Raw genomic sequence first — 12,947 nt, forward strand, 5'->3', positions numbered from 1 at the left:
AATCAAGTTTTGGAGCTGATTTGATATTGCACTATTTCAATTTAACGGTTAAAAATATACGTTGTTCTGCGAGTAAATACATTCAGTGCACCTATAAACTGTTAATTCTTACTTAATTAAGTAATATAGCTTAGCAAACATTTCATAACAAGCAGAAATAACGATATTTTTCCTTCACGGAATTTTTGTTTTTCCCACAACAAAAAGGGCTTACTTCACGCACAATACGTGTCAAACGACGTTTGACATTCGTCTGACAATTGTTTCTCTTTCTCCCTCTCGCACTCTCTCGTTTCTGCCAAAGTGAATGTTTCGATTCGGGAAAAGAAAAACTCCGCGAGAGTCAACGGGGAATGAAAATTTTCAGCCCGTGTACCGCTGGAAACTGTGCAATAAATGGTGCAAAAATCACCGTACACCATGCAATCGTGCGTGCATCCGCTTCGCTAGGGTGCCGTGAGTCGTCGGAACTATTGAACGTAACCGTAAACCGTGCGATAAATGTGTTCGGGGCCGTGAAAAAACGGGCTTCGAAGCAACCAAAAGCACTGCGACGCAAGGAAAAGCAACATCACAAAATCGACAGCAGAAGCGGGTCGACGAGGAAGTCTCGTGCTATGGCGGTGGTGGCGTTCGAAGGGTTGTTTTGAAATGCAACAACAGCATTTAATAGCGTTATCCAACACACACACAGCGCAGTTATCAGCAGCCAAAACCATGCATACAACAAAGCCATGGAGCAATGCGGTGAATGAAAACTCGGACCCTTTGCAAAAGCGCCTTAAGAAGGATACGAAAACAATAGACGACACATCAGTGTGCAGCAGCACCTGCGATTCGTTGTGAATCGTAAATATGGTTGGCGTGGCAGCCAGGGAGTAGAGCAGTCGACATCACTATCGAAGGAAGCTATGAGAATGGTGCATTTATCAAAAATGAGTCTTTTCAGCTCTGGAGTCGGATAGAAAGGGGATCGGAAAACGATCCATGATCAATCGAGAATCGCAGCATTGCGGCTGTTCCGCTGTACTGTGCATTACGATGCATAAACCTAATGAGCATCCTCCATCCACAATTTGTGCCCATCGAGTTCTGTCCTTCGGGACGAGAATGCAGAACATTTGATAGCAAAGGAGCAAATAATATAAAGCACTTCGAAACTACGCATGAAGAATCCCACTTTGATCAGTTACCAGCACCGCTGAGGTAGAGCAAACGGTAATAGAAGATCGTTAGCGAACTCTGAATGACAATGAACTACTAGCCTGTCGGCTCTGGCCCAATAATATGTGATTGAACACGTTCATTACAATGGACATTCTTAAAACCAAGTGTTTGTGGAAATTGGCGCGGTTTCGTGCAGGTCTATAGGAGTGCGAAAAACTTTTTCCTCCGAGTTTGCGAGTTTAAGTGATAGATACCATACCTCGCATACTGTTGTTGTGATTTCGTGAACATTATTCAGTCAAAAAGTATTGAACGACATTGCGAACGTCCTTCCAAACCTGAATTACGGCTAGTGGATCGTTACGGATAAGACACTGCAAACAGACTGCATTCTCGGAGAACGGCGAAAACAGCTGCATTACACACTCTATTGAGATGATCGGTTTATGTCCATAGGTACGTATAAAAGGTCGGGAATAAGGTGCCCATTATTCTAAACAATATTTCAAACCTAGCTTTTCAATCTGCTCGGCTGGTATAGTGCTTTATGAGCCTTTAGGAATGGCCAACAATTTGTAAATGTAGAGGCTCCTTTAATTTGTGCGTTTACTATGGAACTAACGATTCCTGTGCAAAAACGGTATTAATCTGTATTGCACTGTTTTACCAGTATTGTGCACATCCCGTCCAGCATCGGTTGCTGTGCTGCGCATGTTTCTCAACTTGTTTTCATTTTGCTTGTATCGATTAATTTACAACAATTTTACTGTTGAATCGTGGGGCTAAATTAACTTTTAGCCAACTTTCTGCAGCAATACTAGATGGAATGAAAGGACATTTTTACATTAATCTCATTTGCCGTGTTCCTAGTTTCCCGGCAGAACATGAGAGCTGGCTGGAGGTAATACTTATGCTTAATAACACAAAAATGAAATGAAATCCAAAATAGTAGCAGATAAGCCAGATAAATCCGATTTCCACCGTAAATTGTTTCAACAAGCCTGCAAGTAAACAAAAGCCCCAAGTTTATTTGAAGTGAACTGTCAATAAAATAGGTGGCAGGAAAACCTGAGTGCGTCAAGCGCAGGCAGTGCAGTGCGAAAGTTGACACATTTGGCAGCACTGCCGTTTCTTGACAGTTGGCGCTTCGATGAAAAGAAGAAAAGAAAAAAAAGGATGGAAAATTATAATGGCGGCTGTGTCTCGCCGTGTAAATTTTTCGGAATAAAACGCGTTTAAATCGCACCGAATCGGTAATGGTAGGTAGGAAAAGGTGTGACAGTGTGTTCGGTGTTGTTGGGTGTTGAATGCAGAACCGCATCGCGTGTGTGTGGAGTGCAATTTGGTGCAAACAATGGCGGCCCAATCACAATTTGTTGTTTACTCTTTTACGACGGAGCCACACCACAGCAGTGGAGGACAGATGATGATGGTGATGATGATGTTGATGACCATTATGCTGATGATGGTGGTGTATAGAGTGCAATCCGTTTTTCATCGCGGTTGATACGATGAAAGCGAGGGATAAACGGAGAAGTAAATTTTTAAACGATTGCAATCGATGCATCTTGCTGTGGAATGAAAATTTGCAAGCAAATTCGTGCCCCTCTTCATGGTCCATCTCGCCCCGTCAACACCGCGAACAGGCCTCTGGTCCTCTGGTACATACACAAACACACACACAGACACCAGGGGTAAGCAACAACAGTACCATCATCAGCAGCAGCAACAGAGAGAGCATTCGTTCGCTGGATCAGGTGAAGTTTACATGGTGGCATGGTGCATTCAGAAATGGCCGACAGGTCTGCCTGTTGGTGTTGATGCAACTCCGGGAAGGAAAATAATGATTTTTCAGATTCGTTGCAAGAATTTGTCCGATATTTTCTACTGCCAGTATATCGGTCCAAGTGGGCCAAAAAAGAAGGAAAGAGCATTAGTATCATCGTCCCTAGTGAATTCTCTCTCGTACATCGTTCGCATTGTCTCTCTTACTATCTCGGTCTCGCTCTTTCTTCCATGTTTGCTGCGTTTGTCATTAAACCCCTCGCAGACAGTGTGATGTATGCGTGCATGCGTGCGCGCGTTTGTGTGTGTGTGTGATCAATTTCTGCGGAGTTAAAAGCGATTGGTAAAAAAGGTTTTCAAAATGTGTGCATTGTGAAAAGAAATATTCAATCGGGTTTTGTTTTTTTTTGCTCCGAGTGCGTAAATGTCGAGCAAATTGAATGTCGTCTGAAGGGATCTGCAAACGGAGGAAATCATGTAAGAAAAGTTGTAACAACGGGTGAAAAAAGCATTTAAATAGTAAACATCTCGCTCTCTCTCTAATGACGACATGATGATGACGGTTTCTCGTGTGCGCGCCTATTCCTTAGTGTGAGTGTAGTGTGGTTGCGCGATTGTTGAATGGTTGAGAAAAAAAAGCGTGTGGAAAAGCAAAAAGGTTGTGTGGGGGAAAAGAGGCGGTATGTCAATGATATTTGCGGGTGAGCATGTGTGCGCGGGTGTTGAGCCATCTTCCTTCGACCGATGATCAACCGAACAACAATAGCAACAAAAGGAAGCAAACCAATGAAAAAGAAAAGAAAAACGAACGGCAACCAAAAGTGCGTCAACAAAAGTGTCTACTGGAATCATTTCTCTTTTTTATTTGCTGCATCTGTCAAATATCAAAAATCACTTTCTGCTGCCAACCGCTGGGGAAAGTAAGCGGCGCGCGGGCAGGGAGTGGGATTCACTCCCATGGGGTGGCGACTGTGCAAAAAAGTGCATCCCTGTGGCGAAATGCATACACGGATGAAGATGCTACTACTACGTCTTCCTTTCAACCTCTTGCAGTCAAAAATGTTCCTATTCCTTGTCGTTGCATCCAGAATGCAGAAGGAAGAAAAGAAAATTGTGGTTGTGTGCGTGTGTGTGAAGACACAAAACAGGTTAGTTATCCTGCCTAGTGCTAAGAGGAGGTTTAAGTAAAAAAGTAAGAAAAAAGGGCGGTAGATGAAGAAAGCTGGGCGTGTGTGAGTGTGTGTGCGGTGGTGGTGTGTCTACTAAGATTGTCGTGGAAAAGAAGTCGGGCAAATGATGTGGGAATTGCTATTCGATGGAGACGACAGTCCAGCGTGCGTGAAAGAGAGAGAGAAAGAGTAAGTGTGCGTGCGAAAGAGAAGCAAGAGTGAAGTATCCGCGATTTGATTGTGATTAATGCGTCGCTCTGGATAAGCGAGAGAGCGCGAACGAATAATGTAAGGCAGCGCCTTCTATGAGAAGATGAAGGAAGCAGGCCAGCGGAGAGAGTGTGCGTGCGTGTGCTCCTGCTCCTGCTGGTGTGAGTATGGGGTGGTCGGTTCTGAAGGGAAGCAGCAAGCGTGTGTACACCACAGCCTCGCGAACGAGAGCGCGCGCGCGCGTTCGCCCGTGCACCACATACCTGAACCGTGAATGTGTGCGAGAGAGAGCGAGAGCGTCCATTGTTCGCACGTGAAAAGGATGCGAAATGCGTGTGCCTGTAGAGGAAGATGAGTGAGCAAAAGCGAAGCGAAAGATACAAGTCATAATGAGCAAGAAAGAGATACGCGCACGACATGAAAAATAATACAGCGCGAATGGTGACGTATAAATGTGTATACATGTGCGTGTATATGTGAGTGTAGAATTTCAGCGAAAAGTATTCACTTACAAGAAATCATTCAATCAATGAAAAATATGCAATTATCGATTGATCAAAAAAAAAATCATGATAGCGGATGTGATTGTGTGTTGGCAACAAAATAAGCAGATCCGTTGCGCGTCCCGTGAACCCGCTACACGGATGAAAGTATGCAAAGTGAAGATGCTGTGCGGAGAAAGAAGCTCGTGTTTATCGGTGTGTACGTGTGTGTGTGCGTTGATATCGGAAGAAGAGCTTTGATAATTAATATGGCAGTAATGCGTACCAGAAAAAAAGAAAAAGGTTCCAAGAAGGTGCGTGAATATTATAAACGGAATCATTCTTGCGCTGAGGGCAACACTGTTCGAATCTTCTTCCTGTACGCGAGAAACATGGTGCGAGAGAGATAGAGAGCGGGATCTCTCTTGTAGTGAGTGTGTGAATGCTGTTGCTACGCGGGATGTGGGAATATGCGAGGTGTGTACGGTGGATAAATTGTGACGATGATGATGATGATGCTGACTGTGTCTTCGCTTGATGCTGCTGCTGTTGATGGTCATCCGCCGTGTATTCTCTTTCCTGTTGTTTCCTGTCGCTTCTTGTGTGTTCTCCTACTTTATTGCTCTCTGCAATTATGGAAGTTAAACACACACACACACACAATCATCATTCAATATAGGACACGAAACAATAAATTCAAATGCAAGCAGAGTTAAATGCATCTTAGTCATTCAAGTACAGTACTCGCATCGAACAAATGTCCGCGCGAGACGAGAACAAGAGAGCCTTTCTGTGCATCCACAAATAAAAATCACATGTGCTAGAGAAAAAAAGAGATAGCAGGAGAAGGTGCGCTGGTGCGCGAGCGAGAGAGTCCGAGCTTGGTTTTCCGATTTCTCTTTCCTCTTTTGCGCACACCCGTTCTCGATCATCCGGTTGAAATTCGGAATGGATTGGAATGGAACGGTAATGGGCGAAAGAGAGGGAAAAGAGGGAAGGGTGACAGGGGACTGCGGTGAAGGAGTGGAGGCGGTCAAACAGCAAGAAGGCGACACGCGAGGTCGGTTCTTCACACACAGCCGTCATTCGGCGGGGCCACCCCATCAACACACTCACACGTGTACGCGCGCAAGCATTACCCGTGTGTGTACACAACAACGCCGCGACGTGTGGTGGGCTGCAACGCGTGTGTGCATACTAACGAAGACACAATCTACAATCCACGCACCGAGCGACCGACCGCATCGAAGAAGCAAGCGAGCAGCCATGCAAAAAACCTCAACCCGAGAATTTGGTCCAAACTTCTCTGCCCTTGTGCATATTGAGGTGCATAAAGATGGACGCGCGCGCGCTTGCAACTTCCGATGCATTTCGATCAATGCGGCTCAATCAAAGCTCTAAAGCTAAGCGTATGCAAACACATCAAGCCTGTTTTTGGACAGCTGCTGCCACACATCGCATCGACTGAGAGCGACACGGGCGTGCAAGCTGTAGACGCACAATGTGCTAGCCAAATGTTAGAACTGCTGTCTATGTGACCATCTGGGAACGACGTTCTAATGCCGGGTGCTGTTGTCGATCTGTAGACATCTGTAGACGATGAAAATTTCCTTATGGTTCAAATTTCTTCCTAGGCAATAGCTCAGGGGCGTTCATATGGACACTTTGATTTGCTGTTGCCGGTTACTGTGGTTGCCATGGTATCGAACTAAGCGTATGTGATTTGAAACACACTAAAGTCGTTAGTTCGAATCTGATCTCTTTACAGTAGAACACGAAATATTCCTAATTTAGTGCCTGATCTAGTTCATTTTTAGCTTCCATTATTTGACTAACCCATAGCCAATAACCCATAGCCAATATGCATGCAAAGGCTTGGATGAGATTTGATATCTCAGATATGTTTTGATATGATTTTGGGAAAGCTCAGTTCGACAATATGCCCGCCATACGTAGCAATTCTTCTAGTAGTTTCAGAATTTTGCTACATGTTGAGTGCCAAAATTTTATAAAAATAACTTCATTGGAGCAAGATTCTTGCTTACAATGTATACCCAGCCATGATAAACTTTGGAAGGGTAAATTATGTTTTAAATCTTACCCTTTGGGTAATATTGTGAAATAACTGTGAATAATTATGAATTTTGTCGATTAAACACTCGACAACAGATCGAAAAATCTTGCGTTTACTAGTTAGATTTGCTTGCCGGTATGTACTGTACTGTTCAGAAAACTGGCTGAATTGGGCCCAAATATTAGAAAAATCATTTAACTAATTTCTAGTTTGAACCGCCTGCCTACCCATTATAAAGCCTATAAATCAATCAATGATAATGTTCAATTTCGATCCATCACGAGTAATGTTCGTCTACTCGGTTTCTTAGCTCCGTAGCGCGCCACCAAACAATAAATGACGAGTTCCGCGTTTTCAACTTCTCGCTTCATACTTCTCGCTCGTCCGGAATCTTAGAACAAGAGCTGTCTGGTTGCGAAACTCGGACAACCAAATGATGAGGGTGAATGGCTCAACACCCCACACACACCCCCTTCCCGTCGTCTAACGGTGGAGGCCCTACAAGCGGATCCGCGCGGATCAAAGCAGCAGACCGCGATCGGTTGGCGCGTAGAACGTAGATCTATCCGACAAAACAAAGCAACGCGCTCCATTATCGTGTGTTGGTTGGTTGATGCGTATATGCTTAAGCTCTCACACACATACACGCACTCTACAAAAAATCATTCACTACAAACACCATACCGATTTAATGGTGTCGTCTGCATCATCGTCTGCATCGCCGTCGTCTGACGTACTTGAGCATGCGGCGGCGAACGATCACGCGCGAGTTTGTAGTAGTGACACACACACACACACACTCAAGCACGGTGGAAGGCTTACTTTGTTGTTGCGTTTGTTGCCGGAAAGAGGGAGTGTAAAACGAGCAGATCCAATATGAGAATCATCAACCCCCTACTACTATTACCGCCCAATCGAATCCGATCCGTCGTCGACGCTCTTGCTAGCGATCGTGATCGTGTCGGAAGATTTCTCGCGGGGTAAAGGCAACGGCGCCTAGTGTGGGGTGGAAGAAGTCCAAGGCTAAGAGGCGACGTTCACGGCGGACAAGTCGGCAAATGTAGAATTAGGAAGGTGAATGAACAACCCCATCGCGCGCTGGTACCAGGCGAGAATAAATGAGCCACGGTCGTGTGTTTGGACAGGACAGGCCAATTGGTATGACAACTTGGTGCGTGCCAGATGGATGCAATTCCATCTGATGCAGGCGTTGGATGAAAATGGACCATTCGATCGCTATTTGGAATATTTGATTGAACTTCAGATATGTAGATACTGTTTGCTGTGAGATATCTCTGTCAACTAGAGCTCTCCTGATCAGCTTTTATTCAAGGATTTAGCAAATCTAACATAAAATTCCTTTTACAATCTTACACTCAAGAAGATAACTTCTTGTTTTAAGAAGGAGTACAAGCATGGCCAAGATATTGGAGATTTTCTCATTTTCCCACAGGGGGCCTGCTACCAGTAAAACCCTAACAATCGAACGGGACTTTCCTCTTTGGTTGGCCTGCGGTGATCGATCGTGCGCATATGGCGTATTTTATGTTGCATTATACTATTCCTTAACAGTTGGACCTTCCCCTTCCATTAGTGTCCTCTTCTTCTATCGTCACTTTTCGACAACTCTGGCCAGGCCTGCAAGCACTATTGTGAGGAGACTTAAAAAAACGACGGTAGCGAGAAAAGAGAGCCGGAATTTGTTAACGCTACAGGAAGGAGAAGGTTCGCCGTTAGCAACTGGGATGCCGCTTCCAACCAACCGTCCCTCCAGCTATGTTTTGGTAGAACAGCAGCAGCCGCAGCAATCCCCATTTGTGTGCTGCCTTGAAAATGTGCGTAACCTGGAGTTTTCGTTGGAGAAGAATCTTTCGTCTTGGGAGGTTTTTATCCATGAGAACTTGAGAGCGAAGCAAAAATAGCTAGCGAGAGAGAGGCACCGAAAGGGACGTAAGGAAAGGGCTGAATAGCGCAGGCAAAAGAGAAAGCACGTGCTGTTTGTATATTTCCTCTCTCGCTCAGGTTTAGAATGATCGATAGTAGCGGGGAGAAAGCAGGAAAGCGTATGACAACAGAGCGCAAGAGCGAGAAAGAGCGAGAGCGTAGTAAAACAATGTGTGCTTGCTTTCTCCCTCTGTCCGAAAGGACGCCATCTCTCTCACTCCATGCTTGTGTATTTAAAATTCCTTCATCACGTTTGTTTCGCATAGATTCTATGCGTGGTGTGTGTGGTGGAGTGTTATGGGGGATGAAATGCGAAGCGAAACCGCACAAACGATGTTGATGATGATGATGATGGTGGTGGTAGTGATGGTGTGGTAGTGTCGCAAGGTGCCGCACGCGAGAGCATCAAAGTTGTCAATTATCAACACATGGAAGAGAGACAAGTGTGCAGAGTATACTCCGGAAGGCTTTTCCGGATCGCGGAAGGATATATCCTCTCTGCAAGCTCCAGGCTCCAGGAACTATGTGTCTGTGTGTGTGTGTGCGTGTTTGGGTTACAGTGAGAGGTGTCGAAAGGTGTATGCGATGGCAGTGCGCGGGGGAGGGTGTTTTTCTTCGCGGGGACGTGCGATGGGGTGGCAAAAAATTCCCTTTCGTTTCCGGTTTCCGCTCTCTGGAGCAAAGAGCTCGGTGCGAAACACCTTAACCCTCTGCACTGAGGGCGGCCGACAGTTGGGGAGATTTCGTGTGTGATCCCCAGAAGGATGGTTGGATCACACTCAGAAACACACAGGATGAGAACATTCTTCCCGGATGGGGGGGGCGAACACTTGAAACATGACAAAATGAGACGAAGTAAATGGTGCTGTACGTCGTCTAGGCTCCTATCAACGTCCGCAGATCTTATTGATGTGCTGCAGGAAGTGGCCCGATCTCGTACCTCCCCACCGACGAAGGGAACACCCAAGTAGTGTGACCTGCTTTCCTGCTAGAATCTTATTTCAAATTCTGAAATGAGAACGGAAGACAATCACGGAATGGAAAGAAATCCGGCCCTCAACACACATTTTTACTGTAGGTAAAGCTATTTGACAGCTAGCTAGGCTTGCAGTTGTCTAGACAACGAAACGTTCCCGCAGCTTACTGGGACCAGTTGTTTTATGGCGATCATCATCATCGTTAGCGAATGTTTTGACGTCTGGCGTTAGCGCTAGTTAGTAGCTAAAGCCGAAAGTAAGTTCCATCTTTTTTCCCGTTGGATTTGGAGAACAAATCGAGCAGCGGATCATTCTCGGTATGCCAGCCATGGGCAGTGTGCCCATTACAGCCGTCTCATCCTTTTGCAGCTCCGTTTGAACCCGTGTGCTCTTCAGTGTAGGATAAGTTGGCCGAAGAAGCAGAAGGTGGAGCGATTTGTTGTGTGGTGTGGTGCTGCGCATGTGTGCGGCCAGCGAGGAGGAATGGGGTGGATGCGCAAGGAAGAAAATCCTGGCCCTTTTTTCCCTCCTAAACATCTCGCTCATAGGAAAAATGCTTGTTTATAGTATAGGACGAAGATATTAGCCTGAAGAGAGTTGTGAGGTGTACGAGAAAATCAACATTTGTATTAGCCTGGTTCGTTTGACGGACGTGGCGCGTGTCGTGAGGTGACAGAGTGGTGCAATTGTGCGTAATGTTGCCTTTGACATGTGATATAAACATTTATATACACACACACAAACACACACAATAAGGAACTAATACACTCGCACATTAACCATCGATTGTATAGGAATGTGGCGATGATATGATTCAAAAAAGCTCCGACAGTGCCTTGCTTTTTCACTTCGTGCAATTTTAATTTTCTATTAAGTGACTGAATGCAATAATTTACACATTTTTTTGTAAAATTACAGCAAAACTTGTGTATTGTAAATTTACCGGAAGCCGATAGGTTTTCAATACACATGATTATTTTGTTATACTTTCAATTTCCTTCATCTTTTGGCAAATGTAGTTAATTTACTTTTTTTTTAACATTTTAGGTCGTGTTTTCGTCATGCAAGTCAGAACATTGAGTAACTAATTTATGTGTGTGTATGTGCATGTACGTGTAAGTACATCATCGAGAGCAGCAGGCCGACCGACAAAACGCGAACACACAGCAACCTATGCAAAAAGAAACAGAAGAAAACGATGCGTTCCTTCCCAGACAACTGCGAGAGCGACAGGCGAACGGTAGTAATGTGCATAAACATAAACAGCAAAGCGTCAACCGAGTCAACCAATCATACACCTGTGCCGGTGTAAACGCTCTAACGCCAGCAGTAGTGTGTCTCGATCGAAATCCACGATAATCGAATCTGCCGATCGAAGGCATTAGAGCAAAAAAAAGGTATAGTTTTTGCAAATCCTTAACCCCCGACGACCGAACGCGCTGCAAACACAGGACATATCGTGCTGAAAAAGCGAGAGAGAGAGACATCGCAGCAATCCGTTAAACATTGAAGACACTTTCCCAAGGCAACGACATCAAGTCTGGTGCCCGTCCGCACCACCGGACGTGGTTCCTCTGTTGGTGGTTCCAGTGGACGACAGCGTGTGTGGTGCGCGTTTCCGTGTGGCGAGAGACGTATAGTGTGAGTGCGTGTGTGTGTGCCCGTGCGGTTCTAGTATACGTCCTTTTGGGGGGGGGAGGGGCAGGTGGTGGTCCGTTTTTGGCCTTACTATATGTGCCGAGTGTCCAAGTGGTGGTAGTAGTGGTGGTCATCGCAGTGGTAGTGATGGTCATCGTGTTGACGTTCGTTTGCACTATTTGCACTTGTATGTAAGCGCAACGGGACACCGCACAACCGATCGCGCAACCGTGCGCTAATCGTGTGGGTGATCGTAACCCTGGCAAATCAAATTCCCCCACCCCCAGCGACAGCATGTCTCAAAAGAGTCAGAAGCGCACCAACCGGGGCGAGAACGATGGGCCGCCACCGATCAAAAAGCGTAAAGGGCGGCCTCCGGTGTCGTCGTCCGGTCTGGAGGACGATAAGGATTCACCCGCATCGAACGGCGGTGGCGGCGGCGGCGGCGGTGGTCCCGCAAGCTCGAGTGCTGGCTCGAGCGGAGGAGGAAGTGGAGGTGGCCCAACGACACCGACCAAAAACTGGCAGCCACGTTCCGTAATCGACTGCAAAATGTCCAGCATCTACAACCGCACCGCGCCCGAGGCACCAGCAGAACTGTTTAGGTATAGGGCGGCACTTTCGAAAACGCACTCGAGCGAATGATCCCGGGCACCGTTACTAACGATGCGTTCCTCTCTTATTCTCATTTACAGGAAGGATCTTATCAGTGCCATGAAGCTGCCCGACTCGGAACCGCTAGCAGCGGACGAGTACTGGGTGATTGCCGACCAGTGGAAACAAGAATGGGAACGGGGTGTGCAGGTGCCCGTCAATCCGGATTCGCTGCCCGAACCATCCGTGGCGACGCTGCAAGAAAGTTTCTTCAAGAAGCGGCATGATTTCAAACTGTAAGCATACCGGTGTTCCCATCCGGTGTGGTGTGCGACGTCTACAGTAACGACGGTGTTTTACTTTTCCAGACCGAAAAATAAATACATTCGGATAACGAAGGATGAAAACTTTACCCATGACCAGCACTATCTCTCCAATACGCCCGCGATCGCCGAGAACGTGTGCTACTACGATCTGGACCAGTTCGATGCGGCCTGGCTGAAGGTGCTGAATGGGGAACGCAACTTGGCCGGTTTGGTGCCGGTGACCGACGAGCAGTTCGAGCGTGTTGTAGAAGAACTCGAGGTAACGATGTTTGTGACGGGTTTTAAGGTCTTCTGTGTGTGCTAATGGATATTGGTTGTGCTTTTCCTGTAACCCGGGCTTTAGGGACGGTGTTTGGATAAGATCCAGGCAATCATGAAAACGGAGGAAGGGCTCGGAATTGAGTACGACGAGAATGTCATCTGCGATGTGTGCCGATCGCCGGACTCGGAGGAAGCGAATGAAATGGTGTTCTGTGATAACTGCAATATTTGCGTACACCAAGCGTGTTATGGAATAACGAATATACCGTCTGGTAAGTGTGGCAGAAGCGGCAAGGGACTGACCCTACCACACAAGCGAA

The 12,947-nt window shown here is 46.3% G+C and overlaps 1 protein-coding gene across 8 annotated transcripts in view; it reads left to right on the top strand.

The window, feature by feature from the left end:
- Window positions 1-288: 288 nt before the first annotated feature.
- Window positions 289-12,947, top strand: part of LOC118514442 (PHD finger protein rhinoceros) — a 28,802-nt gene continuing 16,143 nt past the window's right edge. Inside the window, exons 1-5 of one of the 8 annotated variants that reach the window (XM_036061344.1) lie at window positions 289-1,623; window positions 10,856-12,051; window positions 12,142-12,336; window positions 12,409-12,625; window positions 12,710-12,899. In XM_036061344.1, coding sequence (XP_035917237.1) covers window positions 11,741-12,051; window positions 12,142-12,336; window positions 12,409-12,625; window positions 12,710-12,899 — 913 coding nt within the window. In that variant the 5' untranslated portion in view covers window positions 289-1,623; window positions 10,856-11,740. The other 7 variants (XM_036061348.1, XM_036061345.1, XM_036061343.1 and 4 more) reach the window with 7 other exon arrangements.

Source organism: Anopheles stephensi, chromosome 3 (genome assembly GCF_013141755.1).
Source record: "Anopheles stephensi strain Indian chromosome 3, UCI_ANSTEP_V1.0, whole genome shotgun sequence".
Taxonomy (NCBI): Eukaryota; Metazoa; Arthropoda; class Insecta; order Diptera; family Culicidae; genus Anopheles; species Anopheles stephensi.